Source organism: Balaenoptera borealis (assembly GCF_965194805.1).
Source record: "Balaenoptera borealis genome assembly, chromosome: 11".
NCBI classification, from domain to species: domain Eukaryota; kingdom Metazoa; phylum Chordata; class Mammalia; order Artiodactyla; family Balaenopteridae; genus Balaenoptera; species Balaenoptera borealis.
The window spans coordinates 451,244-473,619 of NC_138868.1; the positions used below are offsets into that span (position 1 = coordinate 451,244).

At 61.0% G+C, this 22,376-nt stretch overlaps 1 protein-coding gene across 4 annotated transcripts; it reads left to right on the plus strand.

Annotated features, from left to right (window-relative positions):
* The first annotated feature begins 1,623 nt into the window (after window positions 1-1,623).
* On the plus strand, window positions 1,624-19,126 carry EPS8L2 (EPS8 signaling adaptor L2). 4 transcript variants are annotated; one of them, XM_082340710.1, is made up of 21 exons: window positions 1,624-1,877; window positions 4,286-4,379; window positions 4,517-4,572; window positions 5,373-5,437; window positions 12,051-12,212; window positions 12,631-12,780; window positions 12,869-12,948; window positions 13,034-13,176; window positions 13,262-13,332; window positions 13,539-13,665; window positions 13,813-13,946; window positions 14,046-14,120; window positions 14,333-14,481; window positions 14,600-14,732; window positions 14,847-14,947; window positions 16,281-16,386; window positions 17,032-17,145; window positions 17,417-17,486; window positions 17,612-17,792; window positions 17,903-18,035; window positions 18,122-19,126. In XM_082340710.1, the coding sequence occupies exons 2-21, from the start codon at window positions 4,366-4,368 to the stop codon at window positions 18,203-18,205; spliced, it is 2,148 nt and encodes a 715-aa protein (XP_082196836.1). In that variant the 5' UTR covers window positions 1,624-1,877; window positions 4,286-4,365; the 3' UTR covers window positions 18,206-19,126. The 4 variants fall into 4 exon arrangements, with proteins under 4 accessions (XP_082196836.1, XP_082196837.1, XP_082196838.1 ...); XM_082340711.1 differs by having other exon boundaries at window positions 1,626-1,877; window positions 4,286-4,409; window positions 13,858-13,946; XM_082340712.1 differs by having other exon boundaries at window positions 1,635-1,877; window positions 4,286-4,409.
* The last annotated feature ends 3,250 nt before the right edge of the window (window positions 19,127-22,376 follow it).

The following is a 22,376-nucleotide window of genomic DNA, read 5'->3' on the forward strand; positions in this document are numbered from 1 at the left end:
CCTGGGCCTCCACGGGGCTGGCCTCAGCGAGGGGCACTGGTGGTGTCAGCCTCGTGGGTCTTACCCTTAGGGGGCCAGTGGGAGCAGAGAGCTGTCTGCTCAGCCAACTTCTCTAGCTCAGGACCAGTGTGCGCCTGTAGCCCCGAAGGCCAGTGGGGGCGTCCTGCTGTTTACCCTCTGTGCGCTCCGCAGGGCTCCACCCTCTCCCGCCCACATGGGCTCAGGGAGGCCGCGATGGGTGCACCTGCTGTCTTTGGGAACCTCAGCCCCTCCCCTGCAGACCCAGGCAGCAAGATACCTGTGTCCTCCGCGTTCACAGCCTGCCCGAGAGTCTGGGCCAGGCCCTTGACATCCGCATCGCTTTGGCCACGGGGCATACCACACTCAAGGTGACCACCAAGCAGCCTGGCACTCCAGGCCCCCAGCTGCATTCTTGAGGGGGTCAGTGCTCCCGATCTGATGCCAATCACGTTGATTTCAGAAGCAGAGAGCGCCCACCTCGGCTGCTCCCCTCCCTGCGTGCCTCCCACGTTTTGCCCTTTCAGGCTCAGCCTCCTGGAAGGGCTGGCGTGCCGTCCCCTCTGCTGACGTTGTCAGCAGAGGGGAGACAGAACCAGGAAGCCAGGCCTCGCCAGGGCTCTGCGGCAGGGCGGGGCCGGAGGACGAAGGCCACTCCCTGCACCCCTGTGCGAGCTCACCTGTAACACCCCAGACAGGCAGGAAGGTCCTAGCAATGTGGGGAGGGACAATGCCGCTGGCCTTCCAGGACACTGTGTCTCCTTAGCTGGGGCTCCTGGCAAACACCAGCTGCGTGCCCTTCTAGGACCACGGACCTGGGACCCTGCGTCCTGGCACACCTCTCCTGCTCCCCCCACCCCAGGACAACAGCGGGAGCCTTGGGGTGCCTGGGGGTGCCCACCACCACCCGGCCTGACCTCTTCACCCAGCTTGGTGGGCACGGCCATCCTGGGGGTCAGTTCAGGAGAAGGAAAGACAGAACCGCGGGCAGAGCTTGGGGCCCGGCCTAAGGCGGGGGTCACTGCCCGGAGCGCCCTCACACCAACGCTGCCCTGGCACTCAAGGACAGCGTAGGCCACAGGCGTCCCGACACCCCCCCTCCCTGGCCATGGGATAACCCCACTCCTCAGGGGGTGCCCACACTGGGCTGGGCGACACAAAGAAAGAGACTTTAGGAGCTCCTAGATCGTGGAGGAGGTACCCCCGCCCCGGACCTGGCAAGCTCAGGGAGCAGGACTGCAGAGCCTCTGGCCCATGGTCCTACCTTTGAGACTCACTCAGACTAAAGCCTGGCCCGAGCGCTCCCTCCAGACCAGAGGGGCCCCAGTGGAAGAGGATGGGACTCGGCCCCGGGTCCTGGGGCACCTGAGGCTGGGGGCACCTGGCAGGGTCAGGTCTGACCTCCCCAGGGCTCCACGCCACCCCTCTGGGGTGCAGGCAGCTGGGCTTGCCCCGGGAATATCTCAGAGCAGAGTCGGGGCGCGCTGCCGCCCTGAGCACCCCAGCGAGGGATGGGCTCCCGGCCCCGCCCACCCGTCCACCAGCGCCCCCGCTTTAGGGGTGGGGTTTGCGCAGAGGGAGCCGGGTGGCTGTGGGGACCGTCCGCGGGGAGCCGCGGTGGGGGCGGGGTCCTGAGCGGGGGCGGGGTGGGCGGGGCATCCGCGTCCCACCCCCGCCCCTGCCCAGTGCCCGCCCGCACACGGTGACTCTAACCTGCCGCTCAGGTTCCTCCCAGGGCCCCGCCCCGGCTCCTCCGCGCGTCCCTCTCTCCTCAGGAGCCAGGCTCCGACAGACGGGCGGACGGACGCGCGTACTAAGGGACCAGTGGGCGGCCAGGCGCGGGGCCGCGAGAGGAGCAGGTGAGTGCCCCGCCTGGAGCCCGCACCCGCTTTGGCCCTGGAGCCACAGGGGAGCCGAGCGCACGGAGGGCGGGCTGCCCGGGCCTCAGTTTCCCCAGGTGGCAGCGCGACGCGGGGCTCTGGCCTGGGTCTGCAGGCCGGGCCGGGGCGCATGGGGCATCGGGCGCGAGGGGCCGCGCCGGGCCCGCGGGCTTTCCCTGGGCTGGTGGCCGCAGCCGGGTTCCTGCGGCCTGGCCTGCCCCGTCCGGTCCTGGGGCGGCGCCGTGCGCTGGCGATGTTTGTAAGCCAGTGGCTTCTGAGTCAGCCGGCCGCCTCCCAGCCCTGGGGCTCGGTGGGGCGAACCCCCTCCTCCAGTAAAGCGGTGTTGAGGAGCCTCAGCCCTTGCCCCTCCAAGGATCTGCACCACTGTTGCCGGGGCGGACTGGGGGCTCCTTTGGCGTGCTAGCCGGCTTCCTGTGTGTCCGAGGCAGGCGGGAACGCAGGGCCAGGGACGCATCAGGCCGGGGTCAGGCTCTCGGTTAAGGTTGGGGTGTGGGAGTTTCAGGGAGGAGGCTGGGGGCCGAGCTGCCGGGGCCTGTGTGCCTCCAACCTGGGCTGGGCTGGGCTGGCCTGGGGCAGCCCCCGTGCCTCAGGTGTCCCGGTGGCAGGGGAGGCGGGTAAGCAGGGCTCCCGGTGCTTCTGAAGTGCGCCACCGACCATCTGTGCCCCACCCAGATGTGGTCAGCCCCAGCTGCGCTGGGAGGCCAAGCCCAGCTGGCGCCGCCTCTCCTCCCGCTTCTGCACCTCCCCCACGGCCTGTGGCGGGGCCTCTCCTGGCCCTGCCCAGTGCAGTCAGGGGTCCAGCGCCGCCCAGCTCTCTGCCTGCCTCTGTCTCCCAAGTGCAAGCTCGGCGCCCTGCTCCCCACCTACAGCTTCCCAGGCTTTTCCCTCCCCCAACCCGCAGGGCCCAGACCTGGGCACAACCAGAGCCCCAGGGTCTCCCCCATCCCAGGGCCCCACCTGGCTCCCTGGGCCTTAAGCTGACTCCTCCCCAAGGTCGTTCAGCTGCGAGCTGGAATTTGAACTTGGAGCTGGTCCCTCTGCCCTCCCTGCCCTGCTGGGCCTCCTCCCCCTCCCCCTGCCTGACCAGGCACCATACCCGGCCTTCCTTTGCACCCGGAAAATGGCCACAGTGAAACCAAAGTGCAGCCTGGGCCCTGGGGCCCTCAGGGCTAGTGCCATCCCCACCCCAGTCAGCTGAAGAAGCCCCCTTACTCCCCGCTGGAGCCGGCCTGTAAGCGGCCCCTCCCCCAGCTGCTCCCCAACCCCGATGCCTGGACCCACCTCCCTGGCTGGCCCTGAGGCCCCCCACCCCGCCCCCTAGGGGAGGCCGAATGTCTGTGTGCTCACAGGCCTGGGTCTCGCCCAGGTGTGTGTGTGTATCTGGATGCACGTGCCCAGCACCCTCGGCTCAGCCCGCCAGGAATCCCATTAAGCAAACACTCGGGCTCACCCACTGAGGTCATGAGCATTCCCGACATTCTCCACGGACAGATGGACGGAGGAATCTGGCCAAGCCCGGACCCTCGGTGGCATGTGGGAGGGGGTAGCCTGAAGCCCCCGGGTCCCTCACACCTCCTGGGAGCCTTCCATGTAGGTAGTACCTGCTCAAGCTACCAGGTACTTGTACAAGCTACCAGGTACCAGGTACTACCTGCCCTGGATACCAGCACCCCTGGCTTGCGACCCAACCCTGCAGCCCCCTAAACACTGAAGCCACAGATGGATGGCATCACTGGTGACATCTGATGCGGCACAGTGTGGACCCAGAGGTCCCCACGGAGCACAGAATCCCACAGGACATGTCAGCCTGGCCCAGGGGTACCAGGCTCTGCTCACCCCTCAGATGGTGGGCTCCGTGGGCTCTGGGTCCCCAGGCCCCCTACCCTTCACCCTGGGCTCCAGCCTCATCTTCTGCTGCCTTTCTCCCTTGTCTGGCTCCCACCTGCCTCAGGGCCTTTAAACATGCTGTTCCCTCTGCTTGGAAGGTGCCTCTTCCCCCGACCCCCCCTTCAGAGCCCCCAGGACATCTTCCTCGCAGCCCCACTCCAGACAGCCTCTGGGGGTGGGACCCCTCTGCTGGCACGTCCTGGGGGTCCCTGTAGAGGACCGAGGGTCCAGGGGGAGATGGGGCTGCAGTGAACACCAAGTGGGATGTGGAGCAGGGGTGGTCCTGGTGTGTCCAGAAGGCAGGGCTCTGCTCCCTGAGGACTGCCTGCCCAGGCACCCTGGGGAATCTGGCCAGGCCATCGGGGCCCCAGGCCCTGCATCCAGGGAGGGATGGGGAGGAGACCCAGGCCCTGTGCTGGGGTAGCAAGGCCCCGGCCAGGTCACGATAAGGTGTCAGCTTGGCTCCTCTGTGCACTTAGGTGTGGGCCAGGCACTAAGCCCTGGACCCAGGCCACTCGGAGGTCCTGCCCTCTCACCGCCAGCCACCGTCGAGGACGCCATGAGCCAATCAGGGTCTGTGAGCTGTTGCCCGGGTGCTGCCAAGTGAGCCCCCACCCCCACCCACTAGGCCCCCACCACCCGCTACCCACCCGTAGTCCCCAGGGAGGGGTGTGGCATGGGCCCCACCCTCACCAGCCCCTCCCCTGCAGTGGCAGCCTGGGCCAGTCTGACGGTGTGGCCAAGATGAGTGCCAAGGACCTGTTTGGTGAGTGAGGTTTGAGGACAAGAGGCCTAGGGGACCAGCTCGGCTGGGAGGGTTTCGCCTACTCCCTTCCCCAGGGCTGTGCCAGGCCCCCACCCAGGGAGACGCGGGTCAGCCCTGGGCACCCAGAGAAGGCCCCTGGACCCTAATCAACCAGCAGGTGCTCAGGTCCCTCCCCCAAACTCTGGCCACTGAATAGCCCTCCCCACAGTGAGCCAGTAAGGGGAGAGGCCTTACTAATAATTCAGGGAGCATCAATATTGATTCTCTGTGCTCTTCTCCGCCACCCGATCCTCCAGGGGCGGGGGCTCCTGCTGGACTGAGTGCCAGGTGTCTGCTCTGGGAGGGCGGGCCCTGGCCGGCCCCCACCTCCCCCAGCTCTGACCCTCCCCCAGCCATGCAGTGCCGCCTCTGGAATGCAAGGAACCCCAGGGAGGGGCAAGAAGAGGCAGGGAGATGGTAGCTGGCAGCTCTTAGAGTTGGGGGAAGCCCTGGACCAGACGCCTCCCCAGGAAGGTGGGCAGGGGGCCTCCATGAAAGGAGGCCGAGCCTCCTGCGTCCGCTCCAGGACAGACCCCGGACACAGTTGTGCCATCACCACTCTGAGCTGGGGGTCCCTCCTGGGGACCGAGGGAGCTCCGTGTTCTGCCAGGAGGGGCCGTCCCTCCATTCCGTGCCCTTGTGTCCTTCCTGGCGGCCACAAGGGGTCCACAGAGCAGCCCTCCTCGCCTGCACTCTGCCCTCCCTGCGGCCCCGCCTGGGGTCCCGCCCTCAGGGGTGAGTGACTGTGTCTCCTTATTCAGCTCAGAGGAAGAAGTACTCCAACTCCAATGTCATCATGCACGAGACCTCCCAGTACCACGTCCAGGTGAGCCCCTCACCCCACAGGGCACTCCTGTCCTCTGTGCTCCGGGGTCCCCGGGCCTGTGGGGAAACTGAGGCCCGGGGAGAAGTGGTCCCACAGCAGGCGGCCTGTTCTGGGCTCACCCCCGGTGGGGAGCCTCCCTCCGGTCCTGGGGAGCTCCCGGTCTGAGGGGCACAGGAACCCTGGAGCTACGTCGGGGAGAGGGATGCCAGGGGCAACACAGGAAGGCGAGGACAGCTCTGGGTGCCCCCGGAAGCCCCCGTGGGAGGGAAGCTGTCATCCTGGCCTCACAACAGGGAGCTAGACTAGGAGGGAGGAGGTGGAGCAGACGCCCTTTTCTGAGCTCCTGCAGGGACGTCCTCGATGGCTAATCCCACTAAGCCTGGACAGTCGAGATGGGTAACTGCACTCTAGACGAGCCGCCAGCTCCGGAGGCCTTTGCTTTTAGGTCACTTTTAATTCACACTTAGAACTCAGGAAATATGTTTTTAAAATGACCTTCCTGCTCCTGGCAGCCGGCCAAGTTCCTGGTTCCTGGTCATCGTCCAAACCTGCAGGACAGCAGGGCTGGGAATGGCTGAAGTGGGAGGAGGGAGGGGGACCGAGGATCAGGAAGGTGGGGGGCCTGGGCCAGGAAGGTGGGGAGCCCTGGACCAGGAAGGTGAAGGCCCTGGACCAGGAAGGTGAGGGGCCTGGACCAGGAAAGTGAGGAGCCCTGGACCAGGAAGTGGGGAGCCCTAGACGAGGAAGGTGGGGGGCCTGGACCAGGAAGGTAAGAACGTCCCTCCCCTTAGAGCCCTCCATGCCCACAGAAGCCAGGTGAGTCACTGCTTTCTGAGCCTCAGTTTTCTCATCTATACAGTGGGTGCCATGAGACATGGGAGTCTCTAGGGCTCTTGCATTGGGCTGTGTTGGTGATCAGCCCTCCCTGCCAACCTGGGCAGGCAGGGGCCGTCTTGTGTGGTCAGCTCATGACTGCTGCAGGCTCAGCGTCCAAGGGCAGCTCTGCCACCTCTCTGTGGGAGGGACTTTGCCCTCCTTGGTGAGGAGCCACCTGTGCCAGCGGGGCCTCCCAGCTCTTCTCCTAGACTTTGGTCCAAGCTAGCCTGTGGAAGGACCCAGGCTGGGGCCACGTCTCCTGCCTGCCCAGCAGCCAGCAAGGCTGGGGACGTGGGCAGGTTTGCTGACCCCTCCCAGATGAGGAAGCTGAGGCCAAGAGGGAGGGTGAGAGGTGGTGGCAATGGGGGGGGGGGGGCACCAAAGCCTTGTGGGTTTATTTATTTATTTATTTATTTGGCTGTGTTGGGTCTTCATTGAGGTACGCGGGCTTCTCATTGCGGTGGCTTCTCTTGTTGTGGAGCACGGGCTCTAGGCGTGTGGGCTTCAATAGTTGTGGCGCACTAGCTCAGTAGTTGTGGCGCATGGGCTTAGTTGCTCCGTGGCATGTGGGATCTTCCCAGACCAGGGCTCGAACTCGTGTCCCCTGCATTGGCAAGTGGATTCTTAACCACTGCGCCGCCAGGGATGTCCCAGCATTTGTTTTATACAGTTGAATTTTTGTATAGTGATTGAGTATTCTGAGACCTTGCTGAATTCATTTACTTGTTTCAGGAATTGCTTATAGATTCATTGGATTTTTTTATGTACGCAATCATTTTGTCTGAAAATACAGTACTTAATTTCTTAATTTTAGCCACTTTGTTTTTCTTGCTTTATTGCCCTGGCTAGAACTACCAGGACAGTGCTCAATAAAAGTAAGGATAGTGAACATCCTTGCCTGTGTCCAATCTTAGAAGAAAGTATTCAGAATTCCCCATTTTATAAGCTGTATGTTTTTGTAGATACCCTTTACTAGAATGGGGAAGTTCCTTTCCATTCTTTATTTGCTGAGAGCTTTTATCATGAAAGTTGTCGAATTTTATCAAATGCTTTCTCAATTGAAATGTATTTACTATTGTTAATGTAATGAATCATGCTGATTTTTTTAAATGTTGAACCAACCTTGCATTTCTAGGATAAACTTCATTTACTAATGGTTTATTATCCTTTGTATGTATTGACAAGACTAATTTACTACTATTTTGTTAAGGATTTTTTTGCATTAATATTTATTAGAACATTGGTCTATAATTTTCTTTTCCTGCAATGCCCTTGGCAGGTTTGGGTATCAGAGTTATGTTGGCCTTATAAAATGAGTGGAGAAATGTTCCTACTCCTCTAGTCTTCAGAAAGAGTTTATGGAAGATTGTTGTGATTTCCCTCTTAAGTATTTGTTAGGATTCACCTGTGAGGCCCTGAATATAGGGTTTCCTTTGTGGGAAGTTTTCTTTTATTATGAATTCACTTTTATGCCTGTATGATCTGTAGTGATGTCCCCTCGTTCCTTCTGGTTATTGATCATTTGTGTTTTCTCTATTTTTTTCTTGATCAGTCTTGCTAAGGGTTTATCAATTTCATTGGTCTTTTCAGAACCAACCTTGGGCTTTGTTGATTTTTCTCTGTTGTTTGTGTATTTTACTAGTTCATTGGTTTCTGCTCTTATTTTCCTTCTTTCCACTTACTCTGGGTTTCATTTGATTGTCATTTTCTAGTTTCTTAAGAGGAATGCCCAGACCATTGATATTAAGTCTTTCTTCTTTTCTGACATTCATTTAAAGCTATAAAGCTCCTCAAAGGACTGCTTTAGCTATCTTCCACAAGTTTTGATGTGCTTGCTTTTATTATTGTTCAGCTCAGAATATTTTCTTTTTTAAAATTTTATTTTATTGGAGTATAGTTGATTTATAATGTTGTGTTAGTTTCAGATGTACAGCAAAGTGATTCAATTATACATATACATGTATTCCTTCTTTTTCAGAGTCTTTTCCATTATAGGTTATTACAAGATATTGAACGTAATTCCCTATGCTACACAGTGGGTCCTTGTTGATTATCTATTTTATATATAGTAGTGTGTGTACGTTAATCCCAAGCTCCTAATTTATCCCTTCCCCACCTTTCCCCTTTGGTAACCGTTAAGTTTTTTTTCGAAATCTGTGAGTCTGTTTCTGTTTTGTAAGTAAGTTCATTTGTATCATTTTTTAAAATTAGATTCCACATATGAGTGATATCATATGATATTTGTCTTTCTCTGTCTGACTTACTTCACTTAGTATGGTCATCTCTAGGTCCACCCATGTTGCTGCAACTCAGAATATTTTCTGAACTTCCTTGTGACTTCTTTGACCCATGGGTTGTTTAGATTTTTCTTCTTTTTAAGCATTTAGCCATGTAAGCATTTATAGGTACAAATTTCCCCTTAGTGCTGCTTTTGCTGCATCCCATAAGTTTTGATATGTTGTGTTTCTATTTTCATTTGTCTCTAGGTATTTTCTTATTTCCCTTGTGATGTCCTCTTTCGCTCATTTGTTGTTTAAAAGTGTGCTGTTTAATTTCTACAAATATGGACCCATGATTTATTTAGAAGTGTGTTGCTTAATTTCCAATTAATAGGGTTTTGTAGTTATCATTCTGTTATTGATTCTAATTTAATCCCATTCTGGTCAGAGAATACACTCTGTATGTTTTCAGTCATTTGGAATGCATGGACGGCATGGCTGGGATGGTTTGGCTGTGCAGTATTTTGCTGACAATGCGCCTCATGCAGACAGACCAGCTGCCTGATAGTCACTGCATGTTTCTGCCCACTCTTTCTTTTCTTTTTAAAAATATTTATTTATTTATTTATTTATTTATGGCTGCGTTGGATCTTAGTTGCTGCATACGGGCTTCTCTCTTGATGTGGCGTGCAGACTCTAGAGCACGTGGGCTTAGTTGCCTGCGGCATGTGGGATCTTAGTTCCCCCACCAGGGATGGAACCCACGTCCCCTGCATTGGAAGGCGGATTCTCAACCACTGGACCACCAGGGAAGTCCCTTTTTTTTTTTTTTAATATTTATCTATTTATTTACTTACTTATTTTGGCTGCGCCAGGTCTTCGTTGCGGCACGCGGGATCTTTTTAGTTGCAGCATGCAGGCTCATGGTTGCAGCATGCTAACTCTTAGTTGCAGCATGCATGTGGGATCTAGTGCCCCAAACAGTGATCGAACCTGGGTCCCCTGCATTGGGAGCGCCGAGTCTTATCCACTGAATCACCAGGGAAGTCCCCTGCCCGCTCTCATTTTTTTTTTTAGCGTTTTATTCATTTATTTATTTGGCTGCGTCAGGTCTTAGTTGCGGTGCTCGGGCTCTCAGCATGTGGGATCTTAGTTCCCTGATCAGGGATCGAACCTGTGTCCCCTGAATAGGAAGGCAGATTCTTAACCACTGGACCACCGGGGAATTCCCCTGCCCAGTGTCTTTCTAACCTGCCCACGGACATGTAGGTTGGCCTCCAAGAGTTGTGCAGGGGGCAGCCTTGTACCCGTGCCACATTCTACACGTGTGCAGGTTGCCTTGGGATTGTAAGAGGGAAGCATGTGGGCTGGTCCAGTGTCATCAACTCCTCCCCAGAGCAGCCAGGCTAGTGCGGAGCAAGGGCTCCTCCTTCTCCACATCTTTAACCAGCCAGTGTAACCCACAAGGGCTTGTTAGTACCGGACAACAGAATAGGTGAAAACTCATTCCTAAAGTCATAGTCTCCAGCTTCAATTTGCAATTCTTGTATTGAATGAGTCTGCAGATATACGTGTGTGTGTGTGTGTATATATATATATATATATATATATATATATATATATATATATATATATATATACATACACTTTTTGGCCACACTGTGCAGCCTGTGGGATCTTAGTTGTGGGATTTTAGTTCCCCAACCAGGGATTGAACCCAGGCCCTCGGCAATGAAAGCGCAGAGTCCTAACCTCTGGACCACCAGGGAATTCCCCTGCATATAATTTTCTATATTAAAAGGTTACTTATATTTATTTTCCTATAGACTCTCTGTTCATACCTTTTGTCAATTTTTCTATTGAGCTGTTAATCTTTTACTTGTTTATATATTCTTTCATTCTTTATTCATTTATCGTTGGTATCCTTAATTATTAAACAAAATAGAGCTTTTAACAAAGTAAGAACTATCATTGTAATGCATGTTGGCCTTTTCCTGTATCAAGAAAATTAGCCTACATCACCTCCATTATATCTATTATTATATCTGTGTGGTTTTTTAAATATTTTGTATGTGGTATTTTTTTCTCAGGCAGAAACTTTTTTTTATTAAGTCAGATTTATTGGTCTTGTCTTTTTATTCCCTTTTTTTTTTTTTTCGTGGCCCCACCATGTGGCGTGCGGAATCCTAGTTCCCTAACCAGGGATCGAACTCACGTCCCCTGCAGTTTAAGCTCGGTGTTTTAACCACTGGACCACCAGGGAAGTCCCGGTCTTGTCTTCTGAGCATCTGGATTTTCCTCCTTGCTTAGCAAAGTCCCCCGGTGAAGCAGGCCTTCCTGAGATTATCAGAAATTACCTAGTATTTCCTTCTAGCACTTTCACGCTTCCATGTTCTGTGGTTAAGCCTTAACTGCTTGGAGTTTCTGTGAGTGTTCACCCAGCTGTCCCAGCATTGTTTACTGAATTCAGCAAAGGTCAGCGAGGACACGTGGGGGATCCTGGAAGGAGGAGGGGCCTGAGCCACGCTTGGAGAGAGAGCAGCGGGGCGGGCCAAGAGTCCCCACGGGCTGCTCATTCATTCCCGTCACAGTCACTGGGCGCCTGCTGGGGGCCCAGCACTGTCACAGGCACCGGGGAGACAGCAGCCAGAAAGCAAACAAAGACGCATGTCATGTCCAGCATAAAGTCGGACGATGATAAACACAGGGCGGGTCAGGGACGTGCTCACAGTGAGGCTGTGGCCAGGCAGGCGGGGAGGTAGTGCCCGAGCACAGTCCGGAAGGAAGAGCGAGCTGGGGGAGACCGGACTCGGGCAGAGGTGGCACATGCCAAGGCCCTGTCGTGAGCCTGCACCAGGGCTGCTGGGGGGGCAGGGAGCCTGGTCCCGGAGCCCAGTGGCAGATGTGGGTGGGCTGGGGGCTGTGTGTGTAGGGCTGCCAAGGGGTTTGCCAGGGCATGTCCATTGCCCCCACAGACATCCCCCGAGGAGAGCAGAGGACCCCCCCAAGGTGGGGCTTTGTCTCTTCAGACCCCCAGGGCAGGGATGTTCCCCTCAGACCCCCAGGATTAGTTGTGACCCCCCTCAGCCCCCCAGGGTTGGCCGTGGCCCCCTCAGACCCCCAAGGTTGGCTGTGGCCCCTCAGACTCCCAAGGTTGGCTGTGGCCCCCTCGGACCCCCCAGGGTTGGCTGTGGCCCCCTCAGACCCCCAGGGTTGACTGTGACCCCCTCGGACCCCCCCAGGGTTGGCTGTGGCCCCCTCAGACCTCCAGGGTTGTCTGTGGCCCCCTTGTACCCCTGAGGGTTGGCCGCGGCCCCCTCAGGCCCCCAGGGTCGGCCGTGGCCCCCTCGGACCCCCAAGGTTGGCCATGGCCCCTCAGACCCCCGGGGCTGGCTGTGACCCCCTCAGACCCCCAAGGTTGGCCCTAGCCCCTCAGAGCCCCAGGGCGCAGCCCCTTGGCCCTGGTTCTTAGCACCAGGAGGGCTCCACCCAGAATGACCCCCTGCCTGCCCACCCAGCACTTGGCCACGTTCATCATGGACAAGAGTGAGGCCATTGTGTCCGTGGAAGATGCCATCCGGAAGCTGGTGCAGCTGAGCTCCAAGGAGAAGATCTGGACACAGGAGATGCTGCTGCAGGTCAACGACCAGTCGCTGCGGCTGCTGGACGTGGAATCCCAGGTATGGTGGCAGCAGGAGGGAGGGCGTTCGCCCATCCTGCAAGGCAGGCACAGGCAGTGACCCAGCCACGCTGGGCCTCTGTGGGAGAGGGAGCAGGACGAGGGCCGAGAGTACAGGAGAGCCACGCCACGCAGGGGCACGTCCCCCTCGCCAGAGCTGCTCCACCGGCTGTACCGAGGCGGGGCCCGTCGTGTGCACGCTGCCCCGTGGGGTCCGTGTCCATGCCCGTGTCCAGGCCACGTTCCTTTTCCGTGCCATATCCGTGGCGTGAATGCCACAGGCCACGCTCACGGTCAGCCCGTGTCCCCGGCATCCGCTCCTCGGGTCTTCCCCGTGCCCATGGCCGTGAGCCCTCATCCGTGTCTGGGACTCTCGCCATGCACCGTGGCAAGCCCGGTCCCAGCCGCCTGTCCCCCAGGAGGAGCTGGAGAACTTCCCACTGCCGACCGTGCGGCACAGCCAGACCGTGCTGAACCAGCTACGCTACCCGTCGGTGCTGCTGCTCGTGTGCCAGGACTCAGACCAGAGCAAGCCCGACGTCCACTTCTTCCACTGCGACGAGGTGGAGGTGAGAGGCGGGCAGTGGGGGGCGGGATAGGGGCGGGGCGGGGAGCGCAGATCCCCCGAAGAGCCAGCCTGACGCCCCGTCCCCCCAGGCGGAGCTGGTGCATGAGGACATCGAGAGCGCGCTGGCCGACTGCCGCCTGGGGAAGAAGATGCGGCCACAGACCCTCAAGTAGGGGGGTAGGAGGGGCGGGGGGAGGGGCCGGGCCTGGGACTGGGGCTGCGGCCAGGCTCAGCCGCCCTTCGTCCCACTTCAGGGGCCACCAGGAGAAGATCCGGCAGCGGCAGTCCGTCCTGCCCCCGTCCCAGGGCCCGGCCCCCATCCCCTTCCAGCGCTACGGCAGGGACTCGCCTTCCACCAAGAACCGAGTGGGCCTGCCCACGCCGCTCGGAGACCCAGGTGGGCCGAGGGGGATGGGCTGGGGGCGGCAGCAGGGTTGCGGCGGGGGGGAGGCTCAGTCAGCAGCAGCTCTGCGCCCGTCCAGGCTTTCGCCGTTGGGAGTCGCAGGACGAGGAGCCGAGGGCCGTGCTGGCTCAGAAGATCGAGAAGGAGACGGTGGGTCTCGAAGGAGACGGTGGGTCTCGAAGGAGACGGTGGGTCTCGGGCCGGCAGGACCTCCCACCCACTCCAGGTGCCGGGGGCCAACCCCCAGCCAGCACCCACCCCCTCCCCCAGGCCAGGGGCCAAGAGGCAGCAGGTGGGGGTGTCCCTGCAGCGGGTGGGGCGCCGGAGGCTGACCCCTGCCCCTGCTCTGACCCCAGCAAATCCTCAACTGCGCCCTGGACGACATCGAGTGGTTCGTGGCTCGGCTGCAGAAGGCCGCTGAGGCTTTCAAGCAGCTGAACCAGCGCAAGAAGGGAAAGAAGAAGGGGAAGAAGGGGCCGGCAGGTGCGGGGACAGGGGTGGGGGGCACCGGGCAGGGGAGGGGCATCGGGGCGGACACAGGAGTGGAGGTGGGGAGCGCAGTGGCCACTGAGCGGAGCCAGGTCCGGTCTCAGCGGGTGGGCGACATCAGACTGAGGCCAGACCCACCAGGGCAGCGACGGGCCGGCCAGGCTTACTCGCCAACCCCCTGTCCAGAGGGTGTCCTCACGCTGCGAGCACGGCCCCCCTCCGAGGCCGAGTTTGTTGACTGTTTCCGGAAGACCAAGCTGGCCATCAACCTGCTCGTGAGTACAGCGGCCCACCCCATCCCTCCGAGCTGATATTGTGGGGGGGTGCCTTGTCCCTGGTGCCACCCCACAGGTCGGCCTGCTCCCTGCCCACAGGCCAAGCTGCAGAAGCACATCCAGAACCCTAGCGCAGCCGAGCTGGTGCACTTCCTCTTCGGGCCTCTGGATCTGGTGCCTGGGGCTGGGGGGAGGCAGGGGCTGGGGTGGGGGAGCAGGGGCCTGGGGGGCTTGCCCCTGACTTGGTGGGAAGCAAGTGCCCACCTTGGGCAGTGGGCTGGGGCCGGCGTCTGCACTCTGAGTTGTGGGCGCAGTGGGCAGGCCAGTGGTGTTGCGGGCGGGCGCAGGGTGGGAGGGGGGGCCTCTGACGCCCTGCTGTGCCCCAGATCGTCAGCACCTGTGGTGGCCCAGACATTGCTCGCTCCGTCTCCAGCCCCCTGCTCTCCCGAGACACTGTGGGCTTCCTGCGCGGCCACCTGGTCCCCAAGGAGATGGCGCTGTGGGAGTCCCTGGGGGAGACCTGGACACGACCCCGGTAGGGCGGTGGCACGGGGCGCACACCAGGATGGGTCCCTTGGCGGGCGGGCTGGGGGTCCTGGGTGGGGCCAGCTCTGGTCGGTGGACACAGCTCACCCCAGGACCTCCCACCCCAGCTCCGAGTGGCCTCGGGAGCCGCAGGTGCCCCCCTACGTGCCCAAGTTCCAGAGCGGCTGGGAGCCACCCCTGGACGTGCTGCAGGAGGCCCCCTGGGAGGTGGAGGGGCTGGCATCAGCCCCCGGTGATGAGGTCAGAGCACCCGCAGCCCCGCCTGCACTCCACCTCCGCCCACTGCCCTCACCGCCCTGCCCTCCTGGCCCAGCCCCTGCTTCACACCAAGCCCCGGTGTCCGCTTCCCCACAGCCAACTCCAGTGAGCCGCACGTCCTTCAGAAACTCCCCAAAGCATGGCCTCACATCTGAGCCCACACCCCAGGGAGACGTCAGCTCCCCACATGCTCACAGGTAAGCTCTGTTCAAAGTGACGGAGTGTGACGCCCACCCCTCGAATCCCGGAGGCTCCGCTGTGGGTACACTGCCACCAGGTGGCAGCAAATGCCTTTTTCAGCGACGGTCAAAATAACGCTTTCCACACTAGAGCCGGGTTTCCTTTCAACTTTGTGGTGTACAGTTGAGGGGAAAATGTCGAAAGCACCCATGAAGTGCTTAGATGACGTACCTAATACGTCATCTCTTTTTGTTTCTCCACGTTTATGCTTTAGAATCATGGTCAGAAATTTACTAAACCACTGAACTTAAATGGTCTCGACGATCCCAGTTGCCCTGTTGGGGCTGATTTAGGCCCAGCCTCAGAGCCGGAGGAGGAGACTGATGGTCTGGGTGGGAACGGCCTCTCTCCCTCTGGCCGCACACATTTCCACAGACCATGTCTTACAGCCCCAGGGCCTGGGGGAGTCCCCGTCCTTCCTCCCCTCCCCTCCTACTTTCTGTTCTCAGTCCTGGCCCAGGACCTGCCTGGGGAGCTCATTACCCACCAGACCCCAGGATTCAGTCTCAGGAGGGGAGGGGGCTGGAATCCATGTTTTGAATAAGTGTGCCCCTCCCTTTGCCCCACCAGCCTGATGCCCTGGTCCCTGGCCTAGGGCCACCTTCAAGAAACATTTTCATCCTTTTACCTCCAGCCCCTGACCGGTCCACCCTGGCCAATCCTGAAACAGCCCCCCACCGGGGCCCCAGGGGCTGCCCCAGCCCCAGAGCCCCCACTTCCGCAGGGCCCCGAGCCCTGCACCTGTAGGAGGGGTGCCCTCGTGATCAGGGGCCAGACTGACCAGAAGGGATGGCCCAGCACGGGTGGCAGGCACAGGCCTGCTCCGTGCAAGGGCTGGGACACCCTGGGACCCTGCAGCTCGCGGGCGGCCCTGCGTCGTCGTGTCTGCAGTGCCGGAGGGACTACGGCTCTGAAAGCATCCGGCCCTCCCCCATGGTCAGCCACTTTCCAGGGATGGCCTGTCGTTTCTCGGGTACACGCCTGGCTCTAGATCCCCTGGGGGGCTGGGCCTGGAGACCCCTAGGCCTCCAGGGCTAGGGGCTAGGGCAGGGCAGGCCTTGCTGTGCCCACAGACCCTTGCATCCCATCCGCCTCCGCTGCCCCCCCACGCAGGGGGCCCCAGACGCAACGGGGCTGTCACAGTTTCCATCCCAGCTGACAGCCGCAGCCGCTGTGCCGCAGAACAGGACGCAGCCGTTCACCTGGGAAGCTGCTGCCCCCAGCGCTCCCCCAGGCCCAGGAAGAGACCCCAGCCCAGCCCTGAGCCTCAGCCCCTCCCATTCCACACAGGGGCTACGAACCCGCACCGGCCATGGCCAAGTACGTCAAGGTCCTCTACGACTTCACAGCCCGCAACGCGAACGAGCTGTCAGTGCTCAAGGACGAGGTCCTGGAGGTGAGTGGGGGCCGGGGAGTGGCTGGCGGTCCAGAGGAGGGGTCCGCCTGACCCCAGGGCTCCACTCTGGGTCCGCAGCCTGGCACCCGCCCCAGCACAGCCTGGCTGAGGGGCCTCCCTGTCTTGGGGATCTCGGAGGGAGCCCAAGGGCCCCTGGGCTGGGCTGGGCTCAGGCTGAAGGGTGGGGTGGGCCCTCCCTGTGCCGAGTGGGGGACCCCCCCAGTCCAGCAGGGGCTTGTCATTCATGCCCACCCCGGGAGCCCCCTCAAGGCACTTTCTGAGTTTTGTGCCCGTCCTGAATCCAGGCCACCCACTGGGGGACAGAAAGTGGAGCAGCTGGAGGGGGGGGTGGTGATCTATATCCGCAACCAGGCTAGAGGCTTAGGGTGCTGCTGGGAGGGACGGGGGGGGGGCGGTGGCCCCTATGGATGGGTGGGAGGCCAGGTGGGCCAGGGGCACCTGGAGGAGGTGTGTAGAATGGGGAGGGGGGAGCAGGCTCAGGGGGGGACTCCGGAACTCTCTCTGGCCCATCAGTAAAGAGGGGCTCACACCGGTGGTCCCAGCACCCAGCACTGGTGCCTGTGGCGGGGTGGGGGGGGCGGGCGCTGTGAGTCAGGGGTGATGGCGGAGATGCGGCGCCCACAGGTGCTGGAAGACGACCACCAGTGGTGGAAGCTTCGAAATCGCAGCGGCCAGGCAGGCTACGTGCCCGGCAACATCCTGGCCGAGACCCGGCCGGAGGACGCCCTCCTGGAGCAGGTGAGGCGGAGGTCTGCTCCGTCCTGCTGCAGGGTCAGGCCGGGTGGCCGGGGGTTGGTGGGGGGGGCGGCAGAGAAAGACCGGGCCCACAGCCTGGACCCCTCGGCTATAGGGGCTGGTGCGGGGGCTCCCTGGCTCCGGGCCGAGTCTGGGAAGGTGGGGGGCTGGGCAGGTCCTGGGAGGTGGGGGAGGAGGGGCGGGGAGGGGTGCCGGGAGGGGTGATAAGTTGACCTAATGGCGCCCCCACCCCCCCCTCTTGTTCACCTTGCAGGGGGTGAAATACTGGGGTCCTGCCAGCCCAACCCACAAGCTGCCCCCAGGCTTTGCCGGGAACAAAGGCGGTGAGGGATGGGGCCGCCAGACCCTACGGGCGGGGGGCCCAGAGCCAGCGGGGGAGGCGGTGGGGAGGGGAGCCCCGGGTACGCGGGTACGCGCGGGCAGGCCTGAGCCGCCTGGCGCCCCGCAGAGCTGATGCAGCACATGGACGAGGTCAACGACGAGCTCATCAAGAAGATCAGCCACATCAAGGCACAGCCGACGCGAAACTTCCGCGTGGAGCGCAGCCAGCCCGTGCACCTGCCGCTCACCTACGAGTCCGGCCCCAGCGAGGTCCGCGCCTGGCTGGAAGCCAAGGCCTTCAGCGCCCGGTGAGCGAAGGGCGCACAGGGCGGGCAGGGGGCGGGCGCGGCGGCCGCCACGCCCACGGCCGGGGCCCCGCCCTCACGCCCCCGCCCCGCCCCCTGCCCCCCGCCCCCAGGATCGTGGAGAACCTGGGCATCCTGACCGGGCCCCAGCTCTTCTCGCTCAACAAGGACGAGCTGCGGAAGGTGTGCGGGGAGGAGGGCGCCCGCGTGTACAGCCAGCTCACCGTGCAGAAGGCCGTCCTGGAGGTGAGCCGCCCCGCCCTCCGCTCCCCGCGCGCCCCGGGAAGGGGGGCTGGCGGGACACTGACCTGCGGGTCCCCCGGCTCCCCCAGAAGCAGCAAGGTGGGTCGGAGCTGGAAGAGCTCATGAGCAAGTTCCATTCCAAGAACCAGAGGCGGGCGGAGGAAGACAGCTAGGCCCGCGGCGGGGCCCACGGCCCGCGGCAGGGCCCGCCCCCGCGGCTGGAGTATTATTTTTGTACGTGTACGTATTTCGGACCGTGGACTCGGACGGAGAGTCGTGCCGGCTGGAGACCGGCTCGCCCGCCTCGTGGCACGTGGGGCCTGTCCTCCGGCTCAGCGGTGCCCCGGCCCACACTCCCCACCTTCCCCGACGCCCACCGTAGCCAAACTTGCCACCAGGTGGTGCCAGCCCCTCGTCCGCCCGCCCGCTGAGGCCAGAGCTGTGCCGGTCCCAGACCCAGCCCTGCCCTTCCCCACAGCTCTCCCTGAGGCCTCAGAACCCACGCACACACCCTGGGAGGGGGCAGGGACCTTTCCTCTGGCCGCCTCCGTCCACACAGGGGTTCCTCCCGGCGCAGGTGACTCAGGCCCTGCCCCTGTCCCCACGGCCCCCTGCAGCCACTGCGTCCCCATACCTCCGGGTGGCCGGCTGCGGGCCACCAGGGCAGCAGACCTCAGCCACCCAGCTGCCCTTGGCTCTGAGCTGGTTGGGCTGGTGCCCTTTGCCCCCAGAGATTGCCCTCAGCGCCCACCCAGCACACGGCACCCCCAGGGTGGGCTGGGGGACTCCGGGCCCCACTGGGGTGGGGCGCATGCCGTTCTCCCTTCACCACCTGGGGGATCAAGGATGGACTGAACACCACTCACCTGAGTCCTGGCCTTGGGCACCCCTCACCCCCACCCCAGCCCTGCCCACTCCCCCACCGCAGAGCCAGAAGGGAACCTTCTCTGAGCAAGTCTCAGGCCAGCCTTGCCTGGCGTGCTGTGTGCTGGGGGGTGAGTCTTGGAGCCCTGGACTCTGCGGGTCGCACCCCAGCGAGGAAAGGTGACCGAGGCTCAGAATCCATATCATTAAACCACTTAAGTCTCCCAGCAGCCCTGTGTCTGTCTCCTGGAGGTGGGGTGGGGTCACTGTGGGTCCTGGAGCCCCCCGGGATTATGCCTTTGGAAGAGCTCCTGAGCACAGACAGGCTGTGGCCAGGCCGGGCTGGGGGGGTTCCCGGTGAGGCTGCTCAGCCCTGACCCAAGTGGGGGGCCCAGGACACCCTCCCCTCCACACCCTTGTGAGAGGGCCCAGAGGACGCTCCTGGGAGCTGCGGCCTGAGAGGGGGGCCCTGCCCACTCTGTGCCTGGGGCTCTCCCAGGCCTGATGTCCGTCCGGAAGGCCCGAGTGGGAGCGGTGGGGAGCAGGGCTGCCAAACCTCCAGGGAGGGAGGGGGCATGAGTCACAGGAGAGAGACGGAAACTAGATTTAGAGAGCTGAGCCCAAGCTGAGGGAGATGCCCCAGAAGAGGGCGTGGGCCTGCAGGGCCGGGCAGATGGCCAGCTGGGACGGGGTCCGTGCAGGAGCGGAGGGGTCCCTGAGCGCACAGTGGGCAGCTCTCCGCGCCACGCAGGCTCCCAGCCACCTGGCCACGAGCGAACTTGGGCCCCACCCTTGGAGGCCTCTGGTGCTCGCTGCTGGCGGCGCTGCCTATTGTGGTGTGTGACGGCTGGGGTGCCCTAGCACCTGGCCAGGTCAGGGGCGTCTGACCTGCATATCCCCAAAGCAGCCGGTGGACCCATCCTGGATCACGGTGTCCAGAGGGCTTGGTTCCGGGGGTCTCTACCTGATGGGCAACCACAGGAAGCTTGGACCCAGAGGCAGGTTGTGCCTTTCACGGTGGGAGATGGTGGGCCGACTGTCCCTCTCTGGGCCAGGCCTCGGAAGCCCCGACTCCCAGCTGGGACAGGCCACGCTGGGCCGAGTCTGTCCAGCAGAGCCCAGTCAAGGGCAACTGGGGGTGTCTGGTGACTTCTGGGCCACACCGAGACTTGACCACCACGGGCCCCTCTCCCTGGGAAAGGAAGGTTCTCCCCCCGACCCCAGGCCACGAGAGGAGGCTCTGTCCTCCCAGGCCTGGGCAGGACCCCACAGACAAGGAGCCCAAGATGAAAAGGGAGAGCTGAGGGCATCAGCCTAACTCCAGAAACCCACAGACCCTGCTGGTCCAGAACAGCCAGCAGTGGGGAACCCGGACCGGACAGCCTCCCCACACCCTGCCCCGCGCTCTGCTTGGCTGAGCCCCTCGCTCAGAACCCTCTCCCCCGGGGCCCCAGGCCAGACTTCACTACCCAGGAGCTGCTCTGAGATGCCCCGGCCCCGCCTCTCTGCTCAGGCCTCTGGGCTCCCAGGAGGGGCTTCCCCACCCTCCCAAGAACAGGCAGATGTGAGGGGCCCAAGTCACACAGCTGTCTGGGTAGGCATGAGGAGTCACTCTGCTTTCCACCCTGAGGGCATCACTCTCCAGGGCCCCCAGGTCAGGGGGTGACCGAGCACCACCTTCCCTGGTGACCCAGTGATCTCAGTACCTGGGAAGTAGGCGCAGACAAGAACAAGGCACAGGGCTTCCCTGGTATCACAGTGGTTAAGAATCCGCCTGCCAATGCAGGGGACGCGGGTTCGAGCCCTGGTCCGGGAAGATCCCACATGCCACGGAGCAGCTAAGCCCGTGCACCACAACCACTGAGCCTGTGCTCTAGAGCCCGCAAGCTGCAACTACTGAAGCCCACGTGCCTTGAACCCATGCTCCGCAACAAGTGAAGGCACCGAGGACCCAATGCAGCCAAAAATTTAAAAAAAAAATAAATTTACAAAAAAGAAGAAATTTCAAAAAAAAAAAAAAGAACAAGGCACAGAGGGGCCAGGTCCCCCGCCTGGAGCCCCAGAGTGGGTCAGGGCCTGGGTTCACATGCAGTTTGGCCTGATACGTGTCCCTAACCACTCACGTCCCCACCTCCCACTCTGCCCTGGTCAAGCAGGGAAGAGGGAGGGTTGGATGGCACCAGCCCCAGTGGAGGCTGCGGGGGGTCTGACCATGGGTGGAGCGGGGAACGTCACACCGGGGAGCTGCCCGCCCAGCACCCGCTCCGCACCCAGCTGTGCCACCAGCAAATGTTCCCCCCAACAAGGCCGTCTCTGTCTTGGGGACAAGCTCGTCTTTGTGGCCCTCCTCCCACCAGCGTGGCATGGCTCTGAATCCCCTCCTCTCCTCCCGTACGCAGGCCCGGCCAGGAGGCAAGAGCGGCTTCCCGTGACATTTTGGGTGGAGCTGCTTCTTTTTCCTTTCTTTTTAACGTTTTCAAAATATTTGATTCACCAAAAGGTTACTGCACAAAATAGCATAGGGTGTGAGACGTCTTCACACCTACATCATGCTGCTGGGAACAGAATAGAGGTGAGGGGTACACCTGTCACCTGTGGAAGGTGGTGCTCGGCAGGGTCGACTTCCAGGTGAGGACGGTACCGAAAGCACGAAAAGGGTCCCTACTAACCACCCGGCCCCACAGTGATTGACATCCTGAAGTATCAGGCTAACGCGAGAGGCAGAATTAGATCTGAGGAGCTCTCGACCTGTTCAATAGTTAAACCGCACGGTGCGGCATTCCAGGTGGGGTCCACAGGTCCCTGGGGGGCCCTGAACACTAAACAAGCTGCATAACAAGACAGCAGTACATTACAGGTTGAATTGTATCCCCCCAAATTCATGTAGGATAGGGTGATTAGGGTGGGTCCTGACCCAACATGACTAGTATCCTTATAAATAAGGGACATTTGGACATAGACACACACACACAGATGTCTAACCCTAAAATGAAGATGGAAGCAGAGATCAGGCTTCTGCTTCTACAAGATGAGGAGCATCTAAGATTGCAGCAAGCCACCAAGGCTGGGGGAGGGGCCTGGACCAGATGCTCCCTCACAGCCTTAGACGAGCTAACCCTGCCGACACCTGACTTTGGACTTCCAGCCTCCAGGACTGGGAGACAGTGAATTCCTGGTGTTTAAGCCGTGCAGGTTATGATACTTTGTTACCGCAGACTCGGAAACTAACGCAAGGTGAGCTGCCTTTTTCACTGGGCTCCCGTGGCACAGACGGTGCAAAAGCCCCAGTGTGTAAAGCTGTTGGCTCCTCAGCAAGGATCCCGGCGTCGCCACCGGGCAGGGCGCCCCGCCTTCGCCACACACTCTCCCAGGGAAAGAAGCGCTTTCAGCAAACGTTCCTAATTTAACTGACTTCAGTCTGGGCCCTGGCGCATGAGGAGTCGGGTGGCGCGACCGTCCCGCTGCGCTGGGCTCGGGTGA